The following is a 25,675-nucleotide window of genomic DNA, read 5'->3' as shown; positions in this document are numbered from 1 at the left end:
GCCTTTGGTAACTGTCACAGTCATATGGGTAGGGGAGTGTGCAGGGGGCGGTATTAGGGGGAACGCCCAGTGGTTTAGGGGTATCTCCACGAAAACGCTGGGCGCTCCTCGGGATATGCAGGCAGGCTAGTGTCTCAGGCGGCTGACGTCACAGTAAGTCAGCAACCACCACCTCCGGCAGACACCAAAGGAAATAAGTCAGTCCAGATGGACTTTTTCCGAAGGAGAGAGAAATCCTCATGGCCATGGTAATTTACCAAATCTAATTGAATCCCCTCCCCTAGGCTATACATTAACCTAGTTTTGGGGGAAATTGAGTTTTGGAATTAAACTAAGAGCACTAAACATTGCATACTTGTGTTTTTTGGATGATTTCCTTGGCTTCTCTGGTTTCTCAGGCGACCGTTCCCTGGAGCGGCTAGAGTCTCTGGAATCCCCAGAGTCTCGAGAATGGTCACGCTTGTCCTTATGTTTTTTGCGGCGTTCAATGTCCTGTCGCAAATCTGAGGGTTCCTCTCTGTATTTCCCCTCTCCCTGCAGTGACAGGACAAAATCAGACCACCTTTGACAATTAACCAAAATATTGTCATGCACTGGAGCAAAATTGTAAAAGTGCAGCACCTGACATTTTATTCTGCTGATTCTATAGCATTCTTGGGAAAGAAAGAAATTCACAGCACACACACAATATAAATTTTTCAAATGGAAACATATTTCACAACAGAAGAAATGCTCCACTATTTTAGTATGGTGAAGTGAAATCCTTATATTCAATTAATTAATTGTCTAGGGGAAAAAACACTTTAAATAAATACATGAAAAAACACACGGATTGCAGACAATTCGAAATACACTGGCTGATACTGTATATATATATGTATTACTATAATAATTTAACAGGAAATACTAATTCCTTTTAAAATGAAAGGATTTCACCATTCCTTCCCTCCACCAACCCTATCTATGCTTGCAGTTCCAGACCTCTAAATTTATCAGAAGCGGCAAGAAGAATCCATTGCAGCAGACATAGTATATGGGGAAGTGTCCAAATCATAGAAAACCTTTCCAAATACAAAACAGCACAGGCAATAAAATGGTATCATCTTCTTTTGTAAATCTGTGTCCACTCTTTCAGTTAACTGCTAATAGAACAATTGTTTAATAGAACAGAATCAATACTTCCATCAGAAATCTTGAAGTTTGGCAGTTGTCATCGGTACTAGTCAGTATATTAGCTTACAGAAAGTCAAAATTATTGGGGGAAAAAAAATGGAATGTAACCAGCATTTCTTTGAATATATCTTCGTCGTACCATCAGAGTCCTTTGCATTTTACAGACTTAAGGAGAAGTCTCTGCCATAGCGACACAACTTTGTGGTAACAGTCACCAGAATTCTACCTCTGTGCAGTGGAATCGCCACCCTCCAGGACATGCAACTGGTTGTTATTAACACAATGAGTCTGGTATACAATAGAGTGGAATACTTACAAGCAGAACCCAAAAATATATTAGGGTCATTTGCTCATCACTGGAGATTTTGGATCCAAAATTCCTCTGTTTTTCAAGTTCAACCACAATAGACCTTGGAGTGATTTCATTTTTACCATATCCTAAACCACTTCACAAAGGTTGTTGATATTTAGATTTTGTTTTATAAAAAATGTTAACACTTTGCAGCTCATTTTTTTTTAGAAATATTTCACATCCTTAAAAGAAAAACACAAACTTAAGTAGAGAGCAAGAGAGAAGCACGTCTTAAAGAGACAGAACACACCTACTTAGTTCTTAAGATTTTTTTACATCAAAAGGTTGTAAAAAGATGAAACAAGTCTCTTACCTTGTGGCTTCCTTCCTTTGTGTGTTTTGCATCCTCCTGCAAAAATCCATGTTTCCTAAAAGCACTGGGAGAAATGTCAATTCTCCTGCAGAAGACAAAAGTAGGATTAGAGATGGGAATAAATGTGCTTATTCATACTATGGGCAGTATTCAATGAGAATATTCTCTGTGCATGGCGAGAGTTTTTTTTCTCTCACCATGCACTCGCCGTGTTTTTGCGGAGATTCTCCATGTTTGGAGATTCTCTGTCACGGGACTTAACACAGTATTCAATGTTACTGAGACTCGCCGCCCCTCGCGGCGAGTCTCAGCCAATCTGGCGTATGAGGTAAATGTGAACCCCTGCAGCGTGCCTGAGGACGGCGGCAGGCAGGGAGATGGAAGTCTCCCTGCCTGCCCCAGAACGTATGCACAGGCTGCCCCCCAGGAGAGCCAACAGGGGACCGGGTATTCACTGCACCTGATCGTGCATATGTAATAATCGGGAGCAGTGAATATATTAATATCTAATGAGCGGCTCTCGGCCCCGGGCTGGCTGCTATGTGTAAAAAAACTCCTATATAACGTTAGGATGCTGCAGCCGGTGCCTTCACAAAAGGATAGAGACTTTGTGGTGCGGCACTCGTGGCTTAGTAATAAGCAATAAATACTCCGTACAACGGGAATTTATTTATATATATATATATATATATATATATATATATATATATATATATACACATATATACAGTCGGGCAAAAAAGTATTTAGTCAGCCACCAATTGTGCAAGTTCTCCCACTTAAAAAGATGAGAGAGGCCTGTAATTTTCATCATAGGTATACCTCAACTATGAGAGACAAAATGAGGAAAAAAAATCCAGAAAATGACATTGTCTGATTTTTAAAGAATTTATTTGCAAATTATGGTGGAAAATAAGTATTTGGTCAAAAACAAACAAGCAAGATTTCTTGCTCTCACAGACCTGTAACTTCTTCTGTAAGAGGCTCCTCTGTCCTCCACTCGTTACCTGTATTAATGACACCTGTTTGAACTCTTTATCTATATAAAAGACACCTGTCCAACACTTCAAACAGTCACACTCCAAACTCCACTATGGCCAAGAGCAAAGAGCTGTCAAAGGACACCAGAAACAAAATTGTAGACCTGCACCAGGCTGGGAAGACTGAATCTGCAATAGGTAAGCAGCTTGGTGTGAAGAAATCAACTGTGGGAGCAATTATTAGGAAATGGAAGGCATACAAGACCACTGATAGTCTCCCTCGATCTGGGGCTCCCCGCAAGATCTCACCCCGTGGGGTCAAAATGATCACAAGAACGGTGATCAAAAATCCCAGAACCACACGGGGGGACCTAGTGAATGACCTGCTGAGAGCTGGGACCAAAGTAACAAAGGCTACCATCAGTAACACACTACGCCGCCAGGGACTCAAATCCTGCAGTGCCAGACGTGTCCCCCTGCTAAAGGCAGTACATGTGCAGGCCCGTCTGAAGTTTGCTAGAGAGCATTTGGATGATCCAGAAGAGGATTGGGAGAATGTCATATGGTCAGATGAAACCAAAATAGAACTTTTTGGTAACAACTCTACTCGTCGTGTTTGGAGGAGAAAGAATGCTGAGTTGCATCCAAAGAACACCATACCTACTGTAAAGCATGGGGGTGGAAACATCATGCTTTGGGGCTGTTTTTCTGCAAAGGGAACAGGACGACTGCTCCGTGTAAAGGAAAGAATGAATGGGGCCATGTATCGTCTGATTTTGAGTGAAAACCTCCTTCCATCAGCAAGGGCATTGAAGATGAAACGTGGCTGGGTCTTTCAGCATGACAACGATCCCAAACACACTGCCCGGGTAACAAAGGAGTGGCTTCGTAAGAAGCATTTCAAGGTCCTGGAGTGGCCGAGCCAGTCTCCAGATCTCAACCCCATAGAAAATCTTTGGAGGGAGTTGAAAGTCCGTGTTGCCCAGCGACAGCCCCAAAACATCACTGCTCTAGAGGAGATCTGCATGGAGGAATGGGCCAAAATACCAGCAACAGTTTGTGAAAACCTTGTGAAGACTTACAGAAAACGTTTGACCTCTGTCATTGCCAACAAAGGGTATATAACAAAGTACTGAGATGAACTTTTGTTATTGACCAAATACTTATTTTCCACCATAATTTGCAAATAAATTCTTTAAAAATCAGACAATGTCATTTTCTGGATTTTTTTTCCTCATTTTGTCTCTCATAGTTGAGGTATACCTATGATGAAAATTACAGGCCTCTCATCTTTTTAAGTGGGAGAACTTGCACAATTGGTGGCTGACTAAATACTTTTTTGCCCGACTATATATATATATATATATATATATATATATATATATATATATATATATATATATATATATATATATATATATATATATATATATATATAAATATATTTTTTTATTAAATATATATTCATGTGCTGTAAGCACATGAATAAAAAAAGCATTCCCCTTCTCAGAATAAAATTCCTGATTTTTTTGGCACCAAATTTAAAAAAAAAAAAACACATTATTTTAAAAGTTCACTTTCCACTTCATCATGAAAAGATGACGAGTGATACACGGAGAAATTAACCTAGAAATGTATTCTCCGTCTTCTCATTGAATACACTCATGCCGAGTGATGGCGAATCTGAATGCAAAATCCTATTGACAAGACACAGCGATTGGCGGCGAGTATCAGATGGAGAACCATCCATTATTCACTGTTCGCCGACGGCGAAAATATCACATTGAATAGGGTTGTTCGCTTTTTGAGACCAAAATTCTCCAACCAACGCGAAAAAAGCAGAAATTCGCCATAAAACACGGCAAATTTTCCTCATTGAATACAAAAAGACAACAACATGGAAACCTCTGGTACCTGTGAATTTCTGGACTCTTCCGACTTTTTGATGGCTCCTGTTCTTTTGTCCTCTTTAGGTAACTAGAGAAACGCTCACTCAGTGTCATAGTTGTGGGACCAAAATGGTGCTCTATTAAACAATATCAGAAAAACGGTTTCATTACATAAAATATAAATACAGTGAATATACAGTTTTAAACTAGGGTGTAAAATTAGAAAGATCAGATATTGACCATTAAATAAATATATACATTTGTTGCATTGAATGCTTTTCTTTTGCACTCAAATAAATCCATTCAAAGCTAGAGTTAGGCACTAAACACAAAACATCCATGGTTTGATCACCAGGGCTATATTTTTCAGTATTACTTTTGTATATTTAAACTCAAGCCATTCATACCCAATGCACACCAACCAAGAATGAATCTTGGTACTTATCGCATAGACCAGAGAATTCAGAAATTGTGTGCCGCATACTGAAGCGGTAGAGGTCGTTATATGTAATTTGTGGGAGGAGCTATGCATTTTCCCCAGACACATCCCATAGGAGTGTACATTCAATATAAGTAGCCAAACTACTTCTACTAAAACCTAGTGAAAAAGATTTACCCAGAACTTATGGTGTGTACACACTTGTACAATTTAGACTATATTACAATTTAGACTATTCTGCATACAATTTAGACTATATAGTGCAGATCTGCACTATATAGGTCTATGCAGCCAAGACTTTCTGGCTGCGATACGGGAGTGCGCATCGGGATTGCAGGGGTTAAAACCCATACAATCTGCATGAGATCCAGATGAGATTTTTACTATATAGTCAAAATCTCATGCACATTGTACAAGTGTGTACACACCATTAGTGTGCAATTCATTAAATGCAAATACCTTTAAATAGCAGTAAGTTCCCTTTGTAGTTTGCCAGGACACAAAATGTCAGTGCTGCCCATCAGCTACGTTCTATACATCACACTATTCCAAACTGGGGTGCAAGAAAGGTTGATGACTAACTAGCTCAGGCTTCAGAAAAAAAAAACAGTTGGATTCTCCTTATCCATGTACAATTTCCCCAATGAGAAGCATAAGAACACCATTAAGACATCTTCAAATACATCTGAATATAAATTCTAATTTTCCCCAGGTTTTTTTTTTTTTTACCAAGAAGCTTTACCAATGTTATGTATGTGTTGCAAACCGTTTAAGATAAACTAGGATTGTATTTGTATGTACAGTATGTTACTGTATACATCCTTGCTGGCGGGTCGCCAGAACGTACGCGCTGGCGACCCTCCAGCAGCCTCGCCAGCGAGGAGACAGACGCGCGTGCGTGGCACGCGCGTCTCAGTCGCTAGCGCGACGGAAACCCTGTCCGTCTCCGCCTCAGGGAGACGGACAGGGTTAGGGGGGGGGGGGGGGGTGCGGGCAGGCGGCGGGGACCCCGGGTTACCGCCGGCAAGCCGGCGGGGACCCGGGGGAACGGATCGAAGCGCCGTCGGAAGGGGACGCGCGCGCCGCTCGTGCGCGCGCGTCCCCTTCTCACCATCGCCATGGCGCTGGCGGGGGATGGCGGCTGGCGACGCCAGCGCCATCCCCTGCAAAGATGGGACCTGACCCATCTGTAGTTATATCTTAAGGCAACAACTATGGAAAGTATAGGTTCCACACTTGAAATAAAAGGGCTACTTACAGCCGCTCCTCAACCTGCCATGCAGGCAGACAATATTTGAAAGATAATGTAAATACGATGCCCAGAGTCTGCAGGGAATGCTTTACCAAAAACAATAAATGTTTATATCTGCATATATGTTAAACAGATGTTAAGCAAGCTACCTTTAACGTGATGCACAATGGTCACAATGTGTTGAGCAAACAGCTCAGATGGGCTGCGCTGAGACTGCGCAGATTGGATGTGCTGGAAAATGGACTTGAACTCCTGGTCTTTCTTGTTGCTGTGAACAAGGTCACGTGACAGTTTCCGCTCATGAGCCATTACTCCACTTGGACTGCAAACATAAGGGTACATACACATTATACTCTCCAAATAAATCCACATTTTTTGTGTACACAATCTCACATTACAAAATCGGACCACATGGACTAAAAATAGTTCAAATTTTCTTTCCGTTAAAAAATAAATAAACACATTGATCCTGCAGAGTAATCAATACCCACACATTACAGCAATAACAGTCAATTTAACTACAGTTACAAATATTAACTTATGAATTATATTAATAATGGGGCCCCCACATGCTAGCCTGAGTGTGAGATTTAATGCCACCTGAGTTCAGTGCAGTGTGAGATGTCCGCCGAACTTGGACATTTTTTTAAAGGGGAATTAATTTACAAGGCATGGTTTTGCCTTGTAAGTTAATTCCCCTTTAAAAAAACATCTGAGTTTGGTGGACATCTCGCACTGCTGTGAACCAAATTCGGGTTATCTCAGATTTGCTAATAAAGTTTGTAGGGAGTGGCTCTATTTCAAAGAGCAGAGTTTCATTAAAGGACGCAGTAAGTATTAGGATAAAACAAGAGCTCCGCTAATCTATACTTGCAGCGGAGGGTGAAATTTTAGCTCAATATCTGCTCCTAATCCTGACTGGAGCAAGGGAGAGTCAATGTTCATTGACAAAGCGTACAATACTGCAGACTTGAAATACTGGATTGCTCGACCTCAGTTCTAAGCAAATATAGTTAGAGTACCTTTGTAAGGAATTATTTGGAATGTTGTAGATGGGTTGCTTGATGTGCATAACGCTACAGATACAGGGGCAGATGTACTAATCTGCCTATAACGTTTTGAGAATAACGAGTCCCGCTTCTCCAGCATAACGTGGAGAAGCGGGCAAACGTTATAGGCAGATGTATTAACCCCCCCAAAGCCGATAAGGAGAGTCGTTATCCCCAGCGTTAACGGCTCTCCTTATCGGCTCCCTCGCCGCCCCGCACATGCGCAGTCGCCGTCGCCCCCCCTGCCCGGCTTACTGGGCATGCGCGAGATCTCGCTAAAACCGCGAGATCTCCAGCGCAGCCCAAGCCAGACGCAGGGCTAGCGTTGTCCCCATAGTGGGGGATAGGACAACGCTAGCCCTGAGCTAGCGAAGCGGCCGGGGTGAATTAACGCCTTGAAGGCTGTTAATACATCACCCCGGCCGTTAATCCCTGGGGGGGATTGCAGGGACAGCCCCGCCGAGCGTAACTCGGCGGGCTGTCACTAGCGCACGTTAGGTGCGCTAGTAATACATTAGGACAGACGTAATCCCCCCCAGTTAACCAGCGTTAAGTGCATTTTTGCACTTAACGCTGGTTAATACATCTGCCCCACTGTCTTGTCTCTCTGTCGAACCAATGTATATTGAGCTGTGATGGCTGCTAAATATGTGGTGCTAAGGTGAGTTGCACTTATACCTTTCCAGTCACTGCATAGGTCCCCCGGTGCTGTCTGCTGAGGATACAGGTTAATGCTCCTCACCAGTCACTGGGCCAGATGCACTAAGCGTCAAAAAGTAATCAAATGGAGTGCTAACCAACCAATCAGCTTCCATGTCACAGACTGTGTTTGAAAAATGTCAGGCAGCAGCTGATTGGTTGGTTTGTTATCACTATTGAAGCTTAGTGCATCTGGCCCACTATCGGTCTCCTGTGATCGCAGCCCAGGAATTGCCTCCTGTTCTGCAGACTACTGAAGCTCGGATTTTTTCCCCACCCAGTTCCACTTCCACGCAGTAGGGCAGGGTCTCTCTGTAGCCCACTTTAGCCGTGCCTCTAGGCCAGGCATTCCCAACCATGGTCCTCAAGGCACACCAACAGTGCAGGTTTTGGAGATATCCAGACTTGAGCACAGGTGACTTAATTAGTATCTGAGGGATTCTGATTAAACCATCTGTGCTGAAGCCTGGATATCACTAAAACCTGCACTGTTGGTGTGCCTTGAGGACCGTGGTTGGGAATGCCTGCTCTGGGCCTTTAAGTAGCTCTTATTATCTGCCTTTCCACACAAAAGCTTGCTCCTACCTCTCACTCACTCTCCTCAACAATGGGGGTCCAAGATCACTGCCTCCATGGGATGTGGCCCCCCACAGTCTCCATCACCGGTAACACAGCAGCAGTTCTCACCTCGCTCATCATTGCCTCAAACTGCCCTGCCTAACTGCTGCTCACTCTCAACTGTCATCTCCTGACCCATCACATGACCAGCTCCTGACCTGTTAAACAGTTGCAGAGGCTGCTGGGAATTCTCTACCTGTGAAATTAGACATGTGTGTAGCGCAATGCACCATGTCAGACATAATGAGATTTATGTCTTACCTGTTAAATCTCTTTCTTCGAGGACGTCAGGGGCCACAGGGATTACATTGGGTAGAGAGTGAGGTCACGACCTTTCCAGCACCAGAAAGGATAAAACTTCTGGACTGCCCAGAGACAGCCCTGGCTCCTCCCTCCTCTACCCCGCCTCCTAGGCTAGCTTACTTTCAGTTTTTCCCAAAGCCAGGCAGGAGACAAGATAGAAGGAAGAGAAACCCATACAGTAACACATTCAACCAATATATGTGTGTGTGGTTGCTCAACAGAGAAACCATAACTGTAACATGTATAAGTACCTCAACAAAGGAACTTTTAACTAAGTTCACTCAACGGAGGAACTATGAACTTCAATACCATGAAGCAGGCGCGGCAGGGAGGGATCCCTGTGGCCCCTGACGTCCTCGAAGAAAGAGATTTAACAGGTAAGACATAAATCTCATTTTCTTCTGCGGCAGACGTCAGGGGCCAGAGGGATTACATTGGGATGTCCTAAAGCAGCCACCTAAGGGTGGGGACGCGCCTGTGCCGCGGCCAGTATATTCTGGCCGAATGCCGAGTTCTGAGAGGCAAACATAACAAACGCAAAAAAGCGTAAGAAATCGTTGGCAGACGACCAAGTTGCCGCCTTGCCAAGTTGCTCTGCCGTTGCACCACCTGTAAAAGCCCGAAACACACCCACAGATGTAGTGGAATGAGCCCGTACCCCTGCAAGAATGGGGAGTGAGGTGAACAAGGAATCCTGCTTGATAAACGACCGCAGATATCGGCTGGCAATAGTCTGCATGGTAGCAGACCAGCCCCTCTTATGAATTCTATAGTGGATAAAGAGAGAGTCAGATGGCCAAAGTATTACAGCGTGATGTACATAGACGTGCAAAGCACCGCCCACATCCAGTTGATTGCTGCCTAGGAGAGACCCCCCGCCTACGAAGGGCAGGGATCACTATCTCCTGGATGACCTGAAATTCAGGAACCACCTTGTGAGGTGTAAAGTAACTTTTCAAAGAATCCGTTCTATGAGAATGAAAGACTATGAAAGGCGATTGACCTAACAGAGCCTGCCGGGAAGACACCCAGCGGCAACGGTCAACAGGAAAACCGGTGTCCCAGTTAGCCTGTAAAGAGCCCTAAAGGGCCCAAAGAATCAGAGAAAGATTTTAACAAACCACCATGTTTGTAACAACCAGAGGTTGGATCTGCAGGACCCCCTGCCAGAATGAGCGGAGATCATACCACAGAGCTCATAGGCTGTGGAATACAAAGGAGAGAGCCGAGCCCTGTTGCTTTAAAGAAACAGGCGGAGGCCAGCCCCCACTACTTCTACCGAAAGGACAAAACCCTAGACAAACGGTAAATTCTGGGATTGAATTCAATCCCGTGGCTCTTAATAAGGTTGTCTTAACAGCCCTGTGAGCAGTTCTGGCCCCAGAGGCAGACAGATAAGAGAGACCCCTAACAGGGTTCATAGATCCGAAAACCAGATTCTCCTGGATTAAGGTGCCCCACCTCCACTTTTAATGTACAAATTACTTTGAGGAGGAGCAAAAATGGGGAAAAGCCTACCTCCAAACGAATAGCCACTGGACTGACATAACAGAGCGTGGACTCCGTAACCTGCAGGGTCTCGAGACCTGGACACATACAGGGTGACCTGGTAAATGTGACGCAAAGCCATCAATCCACCATTGGTCCACCCCAATGGCCTACCAACCACAGGAACACCTCCGAAGGGAGGGTCCATCTGCCGGTATAGTTTTGCCAACAAGGCCGGGATCTTGCGTTGCACCCATTGAAAGAAGCGGGAGGCCTAAGCCTACAGCACCTGGTATTCCCAGATGGTCTCCCATCCAAGTACTAACCCTGCTTGGCTTCCAAGATCAGACGAGATCAGGCGTGTTCAGGGTGGTGTGGCCGTAGGCTCATAGCCGGCCCACTCAGAGTGTCACCCTAGTGGTTGGTAAAAAACCACCCTTTTTGCATCACCCGACTGGACCTGCACAGGGTGACCTAGAAACCAAGGTTCTACCTTGCAGAAATCCCACAGGACTGTCTTTTTCACTTAGGTTTCAAGACAGAAGCATCTTTTCCATAATAGCATTATCCAGTCTATGCCTTAAGATGTACTGTTGCGTGTATAAAACACAGATTTACCAAAAGGATCAGTTTTGGTTATAATGTATGTGTATGTAGATACATTAGAAAACAAACAAACAGGAAACTATATTGAACTGCTGTTTGAATGTAAGAAGCGAGAATGCTGGCCCAGCACCGCTATATATATCCACATATATATATATATATATATATACACACATATATATATATACATATACATTGTGTATGTACATGTATATATACACATATATACACACACACGTACACACACAAATGCCTACAAACATAAACATATGCATTCATGTACCCCTATACAATAGGTCGTACAGATTAAGAGGCAACATATTGGTATATAGCATATGGTGGCGCTGAAATGAACAAGGCCGTCAACATTGGCAACCAGTAAAACTTCTACCAAAGTGAGATTGCGTCCCTGAAGGGATGCATAGTCAAGGCCATATTAGCTTTTAATTATAAAAGCTACAGCCAGTGTTACTCGGCTAACATACCTTAAAGGAGAACCATAAGAAATGACAAACCGAATTGTTTGTGGGATAAAACGGGAGCACCCGGAGTAATCCCACGCAATTACGGGGAGAATACACATAAACTCCACACAGTTAGGGTAATGGCGTTGTTTGAATGGAACCCATGTTATCTACAACAGCTGGTGTTCCCATGTGATCTCAAACGAGATTGGGCATATCCAGTGTGGTATGAATATAGATTGACATCAGTGCCGTGAGGTAGTAATGTTAACCATTACACAGTTCGTACTGCACCTCCACAGCTGCATCTCCCAAAAATGCTACCCCGCTGGGGTGCAAGGCTACTAGAGGCCTGGAGGAATACTAAGTCAAATTATCTCAAATGTGCGATCTGCATGTTACATGCATGTGATCCTAATGTAAATCCGACTACATAGTCAGATCCCACACTGGATTGTATTGTGCGTACACACCACAACCAGCTCTATATGTGACAGTGCAATGTTCCAACTTCCAATGACCAGGAATACCAAAGGTTATCCTGTGGAGAAGTTACACTTCAGAGTCCACCGTTGGTGACGTTTGCCATAGTGCCCTGTCAGAACATGAAATAACCCCTTGTATTGTGGGGACTGAATCCTTATAGCCGTGCACCTTGTCTACTTAAGAGACAGGAGCGTTGCTGATTGAGCTATTGCTCTATTAGGGTAAAACAGGCCTGGACTATGTTCCGACAGGGTTTAAAAGTTAGCAGAGGTGTCTTACACTGTGTCTGGACTAGAACTGTAATGGCTGCACACACTGTGATTTCTAATTGACTTGCTATGGAAAACTTTGCTAACTCATGAGTTAGTAACATACAAGTCATGCTATCTGCATTAGACACTGCTGCCCTTGCCTTTGATGAATGGAGTGACCTCTGTGTCACTCTGATAGCAGGGTATAAGACTTCCTGCTGTCCTCTGTATGTGACAGTGCAATGTTACCCTCAGTATCTGTGCATTAGAGTAAGGCAGTGACCTCTGTGTCACTCTGATAGCAGGGTATAAGACTTCCTGCTGTCCTCTGTATGACCTAGCTGGCAGCAAACTGTCCCCCCATAAACTGTAATCTGAGAACACAGTATCTTTCTGGAAGAAAGCAAGAAGGGGTTTTTATTTTGTCAGCCAGCAGATACACATTGCACAATTAGAGGCTTATTGCAGAAATCTAACGATCTCTATGTCACAGAGGAAAAATACATCAGGCAAGGCAACAGGGTATTTGGCCTCAGGCCTCAGATGACAATGTAAACTGAGTTATACACTTTCCACCTGACAATATATACACTACACACACACACAGGGAGAGAGAGTAGGTATAGGTAACCAGAGATAGAATTACTGGATAAGAGAGACAGTATAAGGAGATGAGCTGCCCAGGCCATCAACAACACCATGGTATATAACACAGGAGTGCTATGACCTAATTTACATACAGCCCAATACTGTCCCACTATGCTCTAAACCCCACTGTCTGATCACAGAACCTGGGGGAGCAGCTGCATTCAATATGCAGTTAACCAGGACAAGCTTGAGCACAGCCCTGGCATTAGCAGTCAGGAGCCTCCAGCAGCGTGCAATGGCGGCAAGTATGTTAAAATGACCGCCAGAACCGCCTGATAGCTGGGAAAGTACCATGGACTCCGTCCTTACAATGGCGTCCCTTTTTGAAAGGGTAGCCATGCCATCAGGCTATACTCTTATGCCCAGGCTGGCCGGTGGTACTTGGGCCAGCCTTGCAATGTGTGCAGGACACCAATATAGGAGTCCCTATGTCACTATCGCTGTCCTCTAAGATTGTACAAGAGGCAGCTAAACTGGTACAGCTAACACCTATACTTCTGACATGCAGTGATGGTGTTAACACAGTTATGAGACACAGCACAATGCATATAATAATAAAGTGGCACTGAGCTCCGCAAAGCACATAGGCCGGCAGGAGCATAAAGTACTGTACCCAGTGCTCCAGTAGGAGAGGTACAGGTGGGATTTGCCCATATGGCCCGGCAGTGAAGAGATGGAACTCCAGACTGGCAGAGAGCTCTCTGTGTCCTTCTTACACTTGCAGCAGGCAGGCAGGAAGAGATCAGGGCTGGAAACCCCGTGGGTACATCCTAGCTCCTGTCTCCGGGAGAGGGGCTGTGTGAGGAGAGGCTCCCTTCCCCCTACTAGCAAATGGCCACCGGGATTTCATGACTCATGCGGCGTCGGTAAAATGGCGGGGATCCGGCGCTTGCCGGGCGGCCCCGCATACCGACGCCGCTGCCCACACTCAAAGTCTCCCTGGTGGTCCAGTGGGTCAGGGTGCACACCTAGTGAAAGGAGGCGTTCTGGCCGCTTGCTAGTGCAGCCCGGCGATCCCCCCCACCGGGCTGCTCAGCCGCTATAACTGCGTGCGCATTCGCACTCCCAGCGGGGAGCGCGTTACCTGAAAGCGGTTGTCACCGCTGATGTCCCGGTCCCCGTCGCGGCTGTGCTCTCCAGTGCTTCAGAGCCAGCCAGACACCTCCGCTTGTGGAAGCCACGTGGGTGGTGTTGGGCTGCCGGGTCCCGGGTGATGGAGCGCAGTGCAGGGGTCTAACAGACCCCCAGCGCTGCTGCTCTGTCACTGACCAATAGTCAGTGTAAAAATAAGAATAAAAAAAAAATTTAAAACGAAGTTTAAGCTGCTTTAACAGCAGCCCTTTCAAAATGCGTGTTGGCTCCTGCCAGCACAATCAAAACTGAAAGTAAGCTAGCCTAGGAGGCGGGGTAGAGGAGGGAGGAGCCAGGGCTGTCTCTGGGCAGTCCAGAAGTTTTATCCTTTCTGGTGCTGGAAAGGTCGTGACCTCACTCTCTACCCAATGTAATCCCTGTGGCCCCTGACGTCTGCCGCAGAAGAAACAGTAATACATCGCAGGAGTAGGGTATTACAGAACCACTGAAGTTCACTCAAAGTCTTCCCAATATGCATAATTACTGAACCTTTGGATCCAGTTACTAAAAAAGTAACCAATAGATAATCCCAGTTCTTCACCTGGGCTGTGATGGGAAAATGTCTGCTTTGTGGCAAGACCATGGTATTGATGGTTTTATCCACATCACAAACCTCTGTCACCATTTACTCTTCCCTTCTCATTTTAATACCAGTAATGTCAAATTATCAATTTAACCAATCTCACAGCAAGTCTTCCTGCTTACCTACCTCAGAAGAGAAACACCACAGCGATTTATAATTTTGTGTTAGCCCAAATACCCCACCTTGTGAACCCCACAAGTTAGCGGTTTTGTTGTAACTTCTTGTCACGACTTTCAGGTTTCACTTTTCTTTTTCAGTCACTGATTCAGTCAGATTTAGTCCGCTAGCCACCTGTATATTCTATCACTACACATTTTTATTTTTTTTAAGGCATTTTAACACTATTAAACATGATTATGTCTGGTAAGCAACTTTTTGCTCACAATTATCTGTAACCATTATCGTTTTCTGCCTTTACCGTTCCACTTCAATAAAAAGGTATTGCGGTCAGAAAAGCATTTGAATATTCTATTAAATAAAAAATATCCTGAGTATTCTGGGGAAGTCTGGTATAAATAATTAAAATTATCAGGCCACCCGAAAGGCCCAATGGAATTGGGATTATCATATATTAAAGCCATAAACTGAAGTATATACTGCTACTCCAATAATCTGATGGGGGGAAAAAAAACATGTAAAATAAGCCATTCACACATTTCAGCATAAATGTTATCCAGCTAAATATACACACAGTTATAACACTGACTGAATTATGAGATCTACTTACCGTGCAAGATCTTCATCAAAGGAGTCCAGACGGACACTGGGGCCCATCTCTCGGCTAACAGAGAAATTCGATTTGGAAAAAGACAGCTCCTCCTTGGATAAAAGCTTTTCTCTGCTCTCTGAAGACTTCCTAGGTGTAGGGGACTCGCTCCTCTCTTTTGCAGTTGCCTTAAAACTTGTAACCCTGAAATTTTTCTCAGGAAGAAACCCTTTATGACTGGACTTGGAACCTTTCTCCTCCTTCTTGGGCCTCTCTGTGTAAATGTCATCCTCCACCTCCTCTGACTTTTTGCGTTTCTCTTTTGCAGTTGGTATGAAGGACAATTCCTCCCATTTTGCTGGATCATATGGGTCTTGGTTCTTGGAGTCGCTATCAGAGTCTTTCCGTGCGCGACCTTTTTTCTCCTGCTCGGCTTCCTCTTTTGCAAAACGCAAATCCGCCAGCTTCATTTTTTCCAAATCCTCTCGCATCTTGTAGCGCTTTGGGGATACGCTCTTTTTATAAGACCTTTCCAGCTCACTCATAGCAAAATCAGTGGGGCTGCTACGATCCTTTGATTTTTCCAAACTATTTTTTTCTTTATCTTTTCCATTCTCTCTTTCGAGTTCAGAAGCCTTATTTTTCTGCTCTTCCATGAACCTGCACGAAAAAAGAAAAATGCATATGGGATTAACGTAAATAAAATAAAATACGTAAATGCAAGTTAGATCTAAAGTAACATAGGAAACCCAGGAAGAGCTAAAAGCAACTTGGGGCACATACCACTTAGCACCAGAGAAATAGCAGCACAACAATGTTAATTCTGTGTGGTGTTTATGGCCCACAAGGATTATTTCACGCCAACACACACACACACACACACACACACAAACCCTACTCCCCCATTTTAGAAGATGACAATGTGTGAAAGAGTAGTTATACATGAACACTGATGGCACAAGACATCAAAAGCAGCAGTTCCACATGTGCACATAGCCTTTTATATGCTTGAGGAAGGCACATGTGTCTCAGATCTCCTTAATGTACCTATAGAAGCAACTGGAATAATTGTATTGCTTTATACCAACACATACATACATACATATATATTCTCAGAAAAAAAAGCAAATTTTCTAAAATGTGCACCAATTGTAAGAAATGAAAATCATACAAGCAAATCAACACTAAGGTGTCGAGCCTACTGTTTGCCAAGAGTGCGATGTTTCATTGCCGAGATGTTTCTACGCTGGCAATGGCACTCGAACTCGTACCCTTTGCAGACTGTAATCAGCCCAACTTCACACAAAATCGTTTGGTGTCCTGTGGGACAGCAAGCATTTTAGTGCAAATTCAGCCTGCTGCAAGGAGATCATTGAAGATAAATAAGACTGACTCCTAAGTATATGTACATCACTATTTAAAAATGAAAACAACACACATTTCACATGAAAATTTCAACAGAGCTGCATAAAAAAGCAGAAACAATGATGGCTCGCTTTAGCTGCCACAAGCTGAACTGCACTTTTAAGGCTCATTAAACAAACTTCAGCTTGAATTAGAATTGGTAGAACTGCTGCTTTAGGATTAAATGATGGTGGATTTATACATGTAAACCCTGTATCTGAGCATAATCAAAAACATACTTACCATTTCTTGTCCTAAACTTATCTTTTGGATCTTAAGAGATATTATGCTTTTATCCAAACTACTGCAGTCACTTTACCAACCTTTATTGGTAGATCGGCATTTTTGAGTGTGTTTTTTTCTATCTTATTAGGTTATTTGGTCTGCATTTTGAGACCTTGATACATTTTTTTTTTTCATCTGGTTCGGAGCGTTTCTCTTTAAAAGAATACAAATTGGAAAAACAAAGCCTCAACAGGCAAAATATACTTCAACACTGATGCAAGTCTCCTACAGGGTTTAAAAATTGCCTGCAAACTGTAAACAAAATAAAAACAAAAATAGATATATAAAAAAACAAGTGTATGATAGAGGAAACACATACGGTATTGTTTGAGTAAGCTTTGAGTTTGCCTTTTCTAGGGCACCAGTCATGAAGAAGTAATATGGTTTAAGATGTTGTCTACGACATTAATGGCCTAAATACGATCTATTAAAAAATATAAATATAAAACCATTTACACAAGACACATCCATTTTTCATGATAACCATGTCAGGGGCACAAAAATTTTTTGTATAGGGAAATACCAGCTATCAAAATACAAAAGCTAAAATTAATGGTGGCAAATTTTAAGAATAGGGTGACATGAGCGTAGGATGATGTGAACTATCTATTCTTATTTATATAGTAACTTAAGAATTGATTACAAGCAAAACTGTAATGGAAGTTGGACATGTTCAGCTGAGAAAGTAATAAAAATGGCCTTACATTGCAGCTCACAAAGCGGAATGGATGAAACAAGGCGCTTAGCTATAATTTTAGAAAATATCACAGGATAAATATATCTACAAATATTTAAAGCAAATGCATTTCTAACGCAAAAGTATCTTTGTAATTCAATGTGCAAGCACCCCCCCCCCCCCCTTTTCCGGGCTAGATACTCTAGTTAACATCTGTTCCCACTCAGTTACACTGGGCCTTTATCACCCCATTTACATATGGGTGGCAAATCAATTGTTTTGAGCATGCCCAGCTGGGTTTCTAAATGAACAGGCACCCAAAATGAGCAATTCAATTGTTTCTACGTTCGGGTACCCATATGTATGGACGTGCCTGAAAGCAGAGGCAGTAGCCATGCAAAGTTGCTAAACCTGTCTAAAGCCCAAACAATGAACTGCAAGAAGAAAGATGTCCCACTGCGGCTATAGGCAACTAAACTGAGCAACAATTGAATTGTACTATTGGGTACCCATGTGTATAGTAGATGCCCAAAACAACTGAATTGCCCCATATACACAATACAATGTTCCCTATGTGTCATTGGGATGCGGTCATTTGGTCTACTGCATTATGGTCGACAGTCATTAGGTCGAATCCATTAGGTCGACATGCTAAAAGGTCGACATGACTAGGTCGACATGGGAAAAGGTCGACATGATTCTAGTTAGAAAGGTCATTAGTTCGACAGGTCATTAGTTCGACAAGGTCATTAGTTCGACAAGGTCATTAGTTCGACAAGGTCATTAGTTCGACATTGTCTATGTCGACATTCACAAGGTCGACATGGAGTTTTTCACTGTTTTTTGAGCCAACATGTGCCGACAGGCGGTATTTCATGCCCTACCATCCACTAGGGCATGGTGGGAGAATAAAATAGTGTGCCGAGCGTAGCGAGGCACCGTGCCCGACGCATAGCGAGCGCAGCGAGCGATGCGAGGGGATGCAGTGCACTTTAAACTGTGTCCATGTCGACTGTGTTGACATTCAGGTAAAAAAACAGTGAAAAACCCCATGTCGACCTTGTGAATGTCGACATAGACAATGTCGAACTAATGACCTTGTCGAACTAATGACCTGTCGAACTAACGACCTTTCGACCTAGAATCATGTCGACCTTTTCCCATGTCGACCTTTTAGCATGTCGACCTAATGGATTCGACCTAATGACTTTCGACCATAATGCAATAGACCAAATGATCCCAACCCGTGTCATTATATACAGGCTACCAATTAAACCTGCTGAATTAAAATGCCACTCCGTAACCTCAATGGCATCATTTGGGAAGTAATGCTGGGTACACACCAAAACGATTTTGGCACAATCCCATCAATCTGGATCCAATTCAGACTGATTGGATGCAGATTGGATGCAGATTTGGTCAAAATCGTTTAGTTGGATCTGAATTGGATCCGAATCCGATCCTACAAGCTGCAGGTAGGATCTGTAAAAGATCCATTCATCTGAATACAGAGGGGATCAGATCGTATGCAAATCGTACAATCCGATTTGCATACGATTTGCATCCAATCCAAATCGTTTTGGTGTGTACCCAGCATAAGACTGTGCATTAATATACAATAAAAACACTGTAAATAAAGTAGTATTAGTTTCACTACAGCAGTAGCATTTGTAGATATTAAGAGGGCTATGATACACAAAAACATACCGCTTATATCCAGTGCCTATTGGTGCCGTCATCTCTCCAGATCTGCTTTCTTCTCTTTGATTATTTCCATAAATCGAACCCATTGTGGGTGGGCTCTTTGTTAAAGGACTCTTCCTAGGAGGGCTAGTGTCAAATATGTTCTGACGTGCTGATGCCCTGAAGGGACCACTGCCTTGCAGTGCAGTGGGAGAGGGGGGGCTAGGCTTTTGCACAGGGCTAGGCCTGGGCGAGCAGCGTCTAACCACCACCGATTGAACAGAGCTTTTAAGAGTTGGTGCACGCTCTGCTGGACTGTGCTGGAGCACAGGGCTTGTGTCATATGCTTCTATATCCTGCCAAGACTTGCTTGCCTCCATTTTGTTACCAGCATCAGCTGCCCCAGATGTAGACTGCTCCTTTGAGTCATCATCTGTTGCCTGGACTGAACCTCTTTGGTCCTTTGAATGACTTTTCTTTTCCTTTCTTGATTTACGCTTAGTTTCCACTCTACTGTGATTGGAAGATGACCTAGATGAAGAGGACCTCCGAGAGCGATCAGAAGAGGACTTGTCTGAATTCCTTGAGTGGCTCCTGGACCTAGGCGACATGGATCTCCTTTTAGGAGAACGAGAACGAGATCGGGCTCGACGAGGACTATATGGCTGGCGGTTGTAATTTTGCCAGTTTGGTCGGTAATTCACATAACCACCACGGTTATGCTGACCTCGTGGATAAAACCCTCTTCCACGCCCTCGGAAATAGTATGGCCGCCGGTAACCTCTATTGTGCCCTCGAAAATCTCGATTTTGATACACTCTTGGGTGGTTTCTCTCTCTATTATATCCAGGTGAGTAAGATCTAGAGCGAGATCGAGAGCTGGAAAAAAAAAAAAAATAAATAGAGATTAACATTTGCTATACACACACACACACACACACACACACACACACACACACACACACACACACACACACACACACACACACACACACACACACACACACACACACATATATATATAGAAAGGGCAAAAGATACCTAAAAACCACGCCCTGCTAATGGACAGCAGCACCTCTGGGAGTCCCGTTAGCCGGGACTCAGAACAGATAGAAATACAATGCAGATACAGAGTGCGCTTAAGGTGAAAATACACAACTTTTCCTTTGTTTATAAAAATACAAATATTTAATAAAAAAAAGCCTACAATAAGGCTTATAAAAGATACACAGTTTACATGGTCATTTTGGTGAAATCAAATCACACAGTGTACAAAGATCCAATACAGTAGCGGGCCTGCTACTGTATTGGATCTTTGTACACTGTGTGATTTGATTTCACCAAAATGACCGTGTAAACTGTGTATCTTTTATAAGCCTTATTGTAGGCTTTTTTTTATTAAATATTTGTATTTTTTTATAAACAAAGGAAAAGTTGTGTATTTTCACCTTAAGCGCACTCTGTATCTGCATTATATATATATATATATATTTATTTTTTTATATATATATAATTTACACTAAAATACCAAAAGTGCAGACAACACAGCTTTATGGTTACAAGAACTTCTCAATAATGGATACATTTCTATTTAAAAAAAAAAAAAAAAAAAAATATTTAAGGCAACCGGATGATATTTAGCATATCTTTAACCAGCATGGTCACATCTAACGTAATACTCCCAAAAAATATATATTTTTAAGTGGCCACAGGAGGAGAGGTGGGGGTAGAAACGGATATTAAATTAAGGCCCTATGACAGGGGTTCCCAATCTTTTTAGACTCACGGCACCCTATAGTAGCAGAATTTTTCCACGGCACCCCTAGGCCCCCCCAAAAATATATAACATGAAGTAGATTGTGTTTATATGTGTTTCTTAGGTTCAGTTATGTGGTAAAGGGCAGGATTTGCTTCTGATTGTACATATTTTATGATTGGCAGCCACCATCACTGGTTTTGTCCACAAATAATTGATCATAAATAATTAGAATTGGTCCTGGACCACCAACCCGTGGCACCCCTGTAAGTGTCCCGAGGCACCCCAGGGAGCCACGGCACACAGTTTGGGAACCACTGCCCTATGACATTGGAGACCGGGAGGAGATGCAAAGCACTCCACTCCTTAAGTATATTTTAAAGTACATATTTAAATATCTTTGAAATCACTCTTTTAAAGGCTAAAGCCCTGTACACATGGGGCGACGCCTGCCTCCATGTTGAGCACAGATCGCTCAGCACACATCGTGGCACAAAACGATGTACCTGCGATGTGTGTGGAGACCATTCATCCAACTTTACCTAGAGAGATATTGCAGTGAAGCCTAATTTACAATGGGTACTTGTATGAAATGTAATATACAAGTGACTGTAAAAAAAAAAAAAAAAAAAAGCGAAGCAATCTTTAATTTTCTATAACCTTGTGATGTTTAGAAAACCAAAGCAAAGATCTTATTGCTGCAGGTTAGAATTTTTGGTACTTATGTATTATCTGGGCTCCCATGTTAAATGCACCCCATTTTTTCATACCCCTACTAACCAATTATGCATGGAGTTGATTTTATATAGTGTGGCGAGCGCAGCGAGCCACCGTGCCCGAAGCGTGGCGAGCGCAGCGAGCCCCGCGAGGGGACACGGTCTCATAAGAAAAACGGGAGCCCAGATATTACATAAGTACCGAATTTTTTCTTTTAGAAAAAAAAATATATATATTTGATTATGCTTCTTTTGCTAAACAAGTAGCTACACTACTGGACCACTATAATTTTCCAGGTTTTATTGAAACAAAGCCCAGTGAAAAATATGAAATAGTACTAAATGCAACTGGCAGTCAACAACCCCCCCCCAACCAAATAATTCAATACAACAAAATGTACAGTCTTTGATAAGTCACACAGGTTTTTTTTTTTCTATGCTGTCAAGTAGGCAAAAGAAAGGTTCCTCAGTATGTGGTTCTATTTACATACTACAAAATAATAATAAAAAAAAAAAGACAGTTTTTAATGGTAATATAACCTGTACTTTGAAACTTAATAAGGCATTGCTTTTAAGAACAAACGTTAAACACACTAGCAAACATATAAACCCTGATGACACCAAGTGTCAAACATGGAGGAGTAAAGAATCATAGCCTGGTGCTCTTTTGCTGGGTAAATCAACATCTTGCACCCTGAACCAAAATGGTTTACCAAAACATCCTTCCAGGCTATGCCAGAAATATCTTTGACAAAAACAAGACTATCATGGAATGACCAGCAATCTCCTATCAAGCGCATTCGGGAAAGCTGAGTGAAAGCAAAGCAAAGCAACCTTATAAAGAGGCACAAATACTGTATGTGGGAACTTCTGCAAATTGATCAATAGAACTTCCCATACTATATTTGATTTTCATTGTAGCAAGACTGCCACAAGTGGGTTCAGAGCCAATAACTAAAAAGGGTGACTACTTTTAAAAGTAAAAAAAAATGTATTCAATTCATTTAAAATGTAAAAATGTTGAAATGATTTTAGGAATTTTTTTTAACAGCAATTGTTAATTTGTTCTATGCTTTATTTCCAGAAAACATTGACACAATACAAATACATGTCACTTTATATAAAATGTGTCCTTAAAAATATTATATGTAATATTATCTTGTAAGAACTGTTAAAAGTGTACTACAACCTAATCTTCACCTTTCGTAAGTTCCATTTTATAGTTTACCTGTCTTTTTACATTTAATTTGTGTTGTCAGGGTTGTGTCATAACGGTCAATAAATTCCAAGGTTTCCCATAACTACACATTCAGCTAATTGAGGCTACAAGTGTTACACACAGATAGATTTGGGCAACGATTCAATGTCTTTAACAATTTCTTCTGAACTCCTGCACAAACGATTTGGTGTCAAATGATGAACGATTGAGCAAACGATTACACATGAACGATTGATCTTTAACGATGGTAGAGAGAGTGAGCCAGCCATCAGCCTTACCAAATCGTTCATCGTGCATACACAAGAAACGATTGGTACACATCGCTAACGATTGGTCGCTGATCTTTCTGCATGCAGGAAAGATCAGCGAACTCTACCAACGACCGCCGGGTACGCGCATCTTCCGATATATATCGTTCATAAACCTGAAACGATTTGAACGATTGGTCGTTTCAATCCGCCGGGAACGCCCAGATCTTTTGCCAAATCTTTCCATGTGTACGCACCATTAAGGTGGCCATACACCTACTGATTTATCTACAGATCTGGCTGGTTGGAACAAAAATCTGGTAATTTATGAATGACAGTGTCAGTTTTCCAGCATTTCCAAGCAAATCGTCAACTGTTTGCGCTCATCTGTAACCATGTTTTTGTTCCAACCAGCCAGATTTGAAAATAAATCTGTAGGTGTATGGCCACTTTGAGTTAATTTCACTTATACTATACTCATGGAAAAATTCCTGTGCAATATTGTATATTCATTCACCCTACTCACAACAACTAGTTCTGTACACAGAGAAAGAAATCAGCCATTTGTACAATATCACCACCTACACATTAGCAATGCAGTAAAACGAAGAATCGTCTTCAAACCAATCATAAGCTGCTATAAAGTATAAAATATAATTCACAAAAATGGTGGATATCTACAATATAAATTCTATGATAATTTTACAGCTATAACTATCATCAGACCTATTTAGGCAGAGGTGACCTCTAAAGTACATGCTTAGAGCAACTACACTCAGACCAAACCAATGAAGTGAATAAAATGTATTCCTTTTTTGCTTACATATATTTACAGCATTACATAATTTAAGGCCAAGACTATTTTTCTATTAAACTTTATACTACACAGGAGCAAGCATTGGGATAGAATCTGCATCAAATATAGAAAAAACATTCAATTTTGCTTCTATAAGCAAAATTGAATAGAAAAATAGTGCATATATCACCGTGTGTACCCTCTATTAGATGCGAGGAAGGAAATGGAAGGGAAAACACTAAATAAAAAACAGAACAAACTACACTGCACCAGATGCAACCTAGTTGATTGACACTCCAACTACAGCAACAAATACAACAAAATTGTAGTAAAAACACGAATTACAGCACTGATTGCAAACTATTCTTTTCACACAACATCCTGCAATCCAAAAAAAAAAACCTTTAGTCATACATGCATACTACACTACTAAGTACATACTGTATAAATACACAAATTTAATTACAGAGGGAAGGGGCAAAGTTTAAATTACATTTTGTATCGTACCCCGTCTAAAATCGAACATAGGTAACTAGATGAATAGACCGTATATAAAATGCCTAAATCTTACCTCTTCTTGGATTTCATTTGGATTCAAGTTAGTACTACCATCAGAGCAAAACCAAGCACCTAAGAATAAGGCTGCTGTCAAGATCTAAAATAAAGCTACAGTACAAGCTTGAGCACCGCTGATCCAAAATGCACTCAGGAGAGAATCACTTTTCCTACAGTGCCCAGGAGAATATAATATTTCTACCACCAGCTACTAAAATGTTAGCAGTGCAGTTAAGTGAGGGGAAACTAGGAGCAAAATGCAGAGAATTTCAGCACCTCCTGGTGCCAAGACCTTTGGTTGCTTTAGGCAAAGAGACACTGCCACAGAATGACCAACGTGTGTCACACAATACAGATATAAGGGGCTGCTTTGCTTAGAAGCTCAAGTACTGAGTTCAGATACCACATGGGACAGAGACGATCAATTTAAGCCACTTGTCATAAATGGGTTGAGAGAATAGAGCCTCTGCCTGTAGATTCAATTATATCCACAAGTGTCCCATTGGGGATTTCAGTTATATCCCACGTGAACTACAGGAAAATTAACCTCTTAAGCTTCAGATTCAGGTACACACAGAGAGCATCTGACATGAGAAAAAGAGAACACCTTATAGCAAAATATATAGTGTAATCAGTTTTATGTTTATATAAAACAATACTGTTCACAAATAATGGATAATTATACAAAAGGACTTCTATGCAGCTCTCAAAAATGCCCCCAAAAAAATAAAAAATAAATCAACGGATGATTTGTAGATCTTACTATTGCTACAAATTTCACAGATCCATATACTGCAATGCCACAATCCACTACATGACACAGAGGTAGCAAAAAAATAGAAGATAGCATTCCCAATGCAAATTACAAAAGCACACCACATTGATTTTAATGCATGCCAACAGAAAA

At 42.2% G+C, this 25,675-nt stretch overlaps 1 protein-coding gene across 8 annotated transcripts in view; it reads right to left on the bottom strand.

The window, feature by feature from the left end:
- The window catches only part of THRAP3 (thyroid hormone receptor associated protein 3), an 81,493-nt gene that overhangs the window by 8,529 nt on the left and 47,289 nt on the right, over nucleotides 1-25,675 (bottom strand). For all 8 annotated transcript variants that reach the window (XM_083173525.1, XM_083173527.1, XM_083173530.1 and 5 more), the window contains 6 exons: nucleotides 19,503-20,357; nucleotides 15,452-16,090; nucleotides 6,548-6,720; nucleotides 4,733-4,844; nucleotides 1,839-1,923; nucleotides 356-534 (listed from right to left, as the gene is read on the bottom strand). In XM_083173525.1, the coding sequence (XP_083029651.1) occupies nucleotides 356-534; nucleotides 1,839-1,923; nucleotides 4,733-4,844; nucleotides 6,548-6,720; nucleotides 15,452-16,090; nucleotides 19,503-20,357 (2,043 nt within the window). The remainder of the gene's footprint in view (nucleotides 1-355; nucleotides 535-1,838; nucleotides 1,924-4,732; nucleotides 4,845-6,547; nucleotides 6,721-15,451; nucleotides 16,091-19,502; nucleotides 20,358-25,675) is intronic.

The sequence above is a fragment of the Crinia signifera genome, chromosome 2 (genome assembly GCF_055691185.1).
Source record: "Crinia signifera chromosome 2, ASM5569118v1, whole genome shotgun sequence".
Taxonomy (NCBI): Eukaryota; Metazoa; Chordata; class Amphibia; order Anura; family Myobatrachidae; genus Crinia; species Crinia signifera.
Note: the sequence above shows the minus strand (reverse complement) of the source record. Positions and strands in the feature narration are given on the sequence as shown.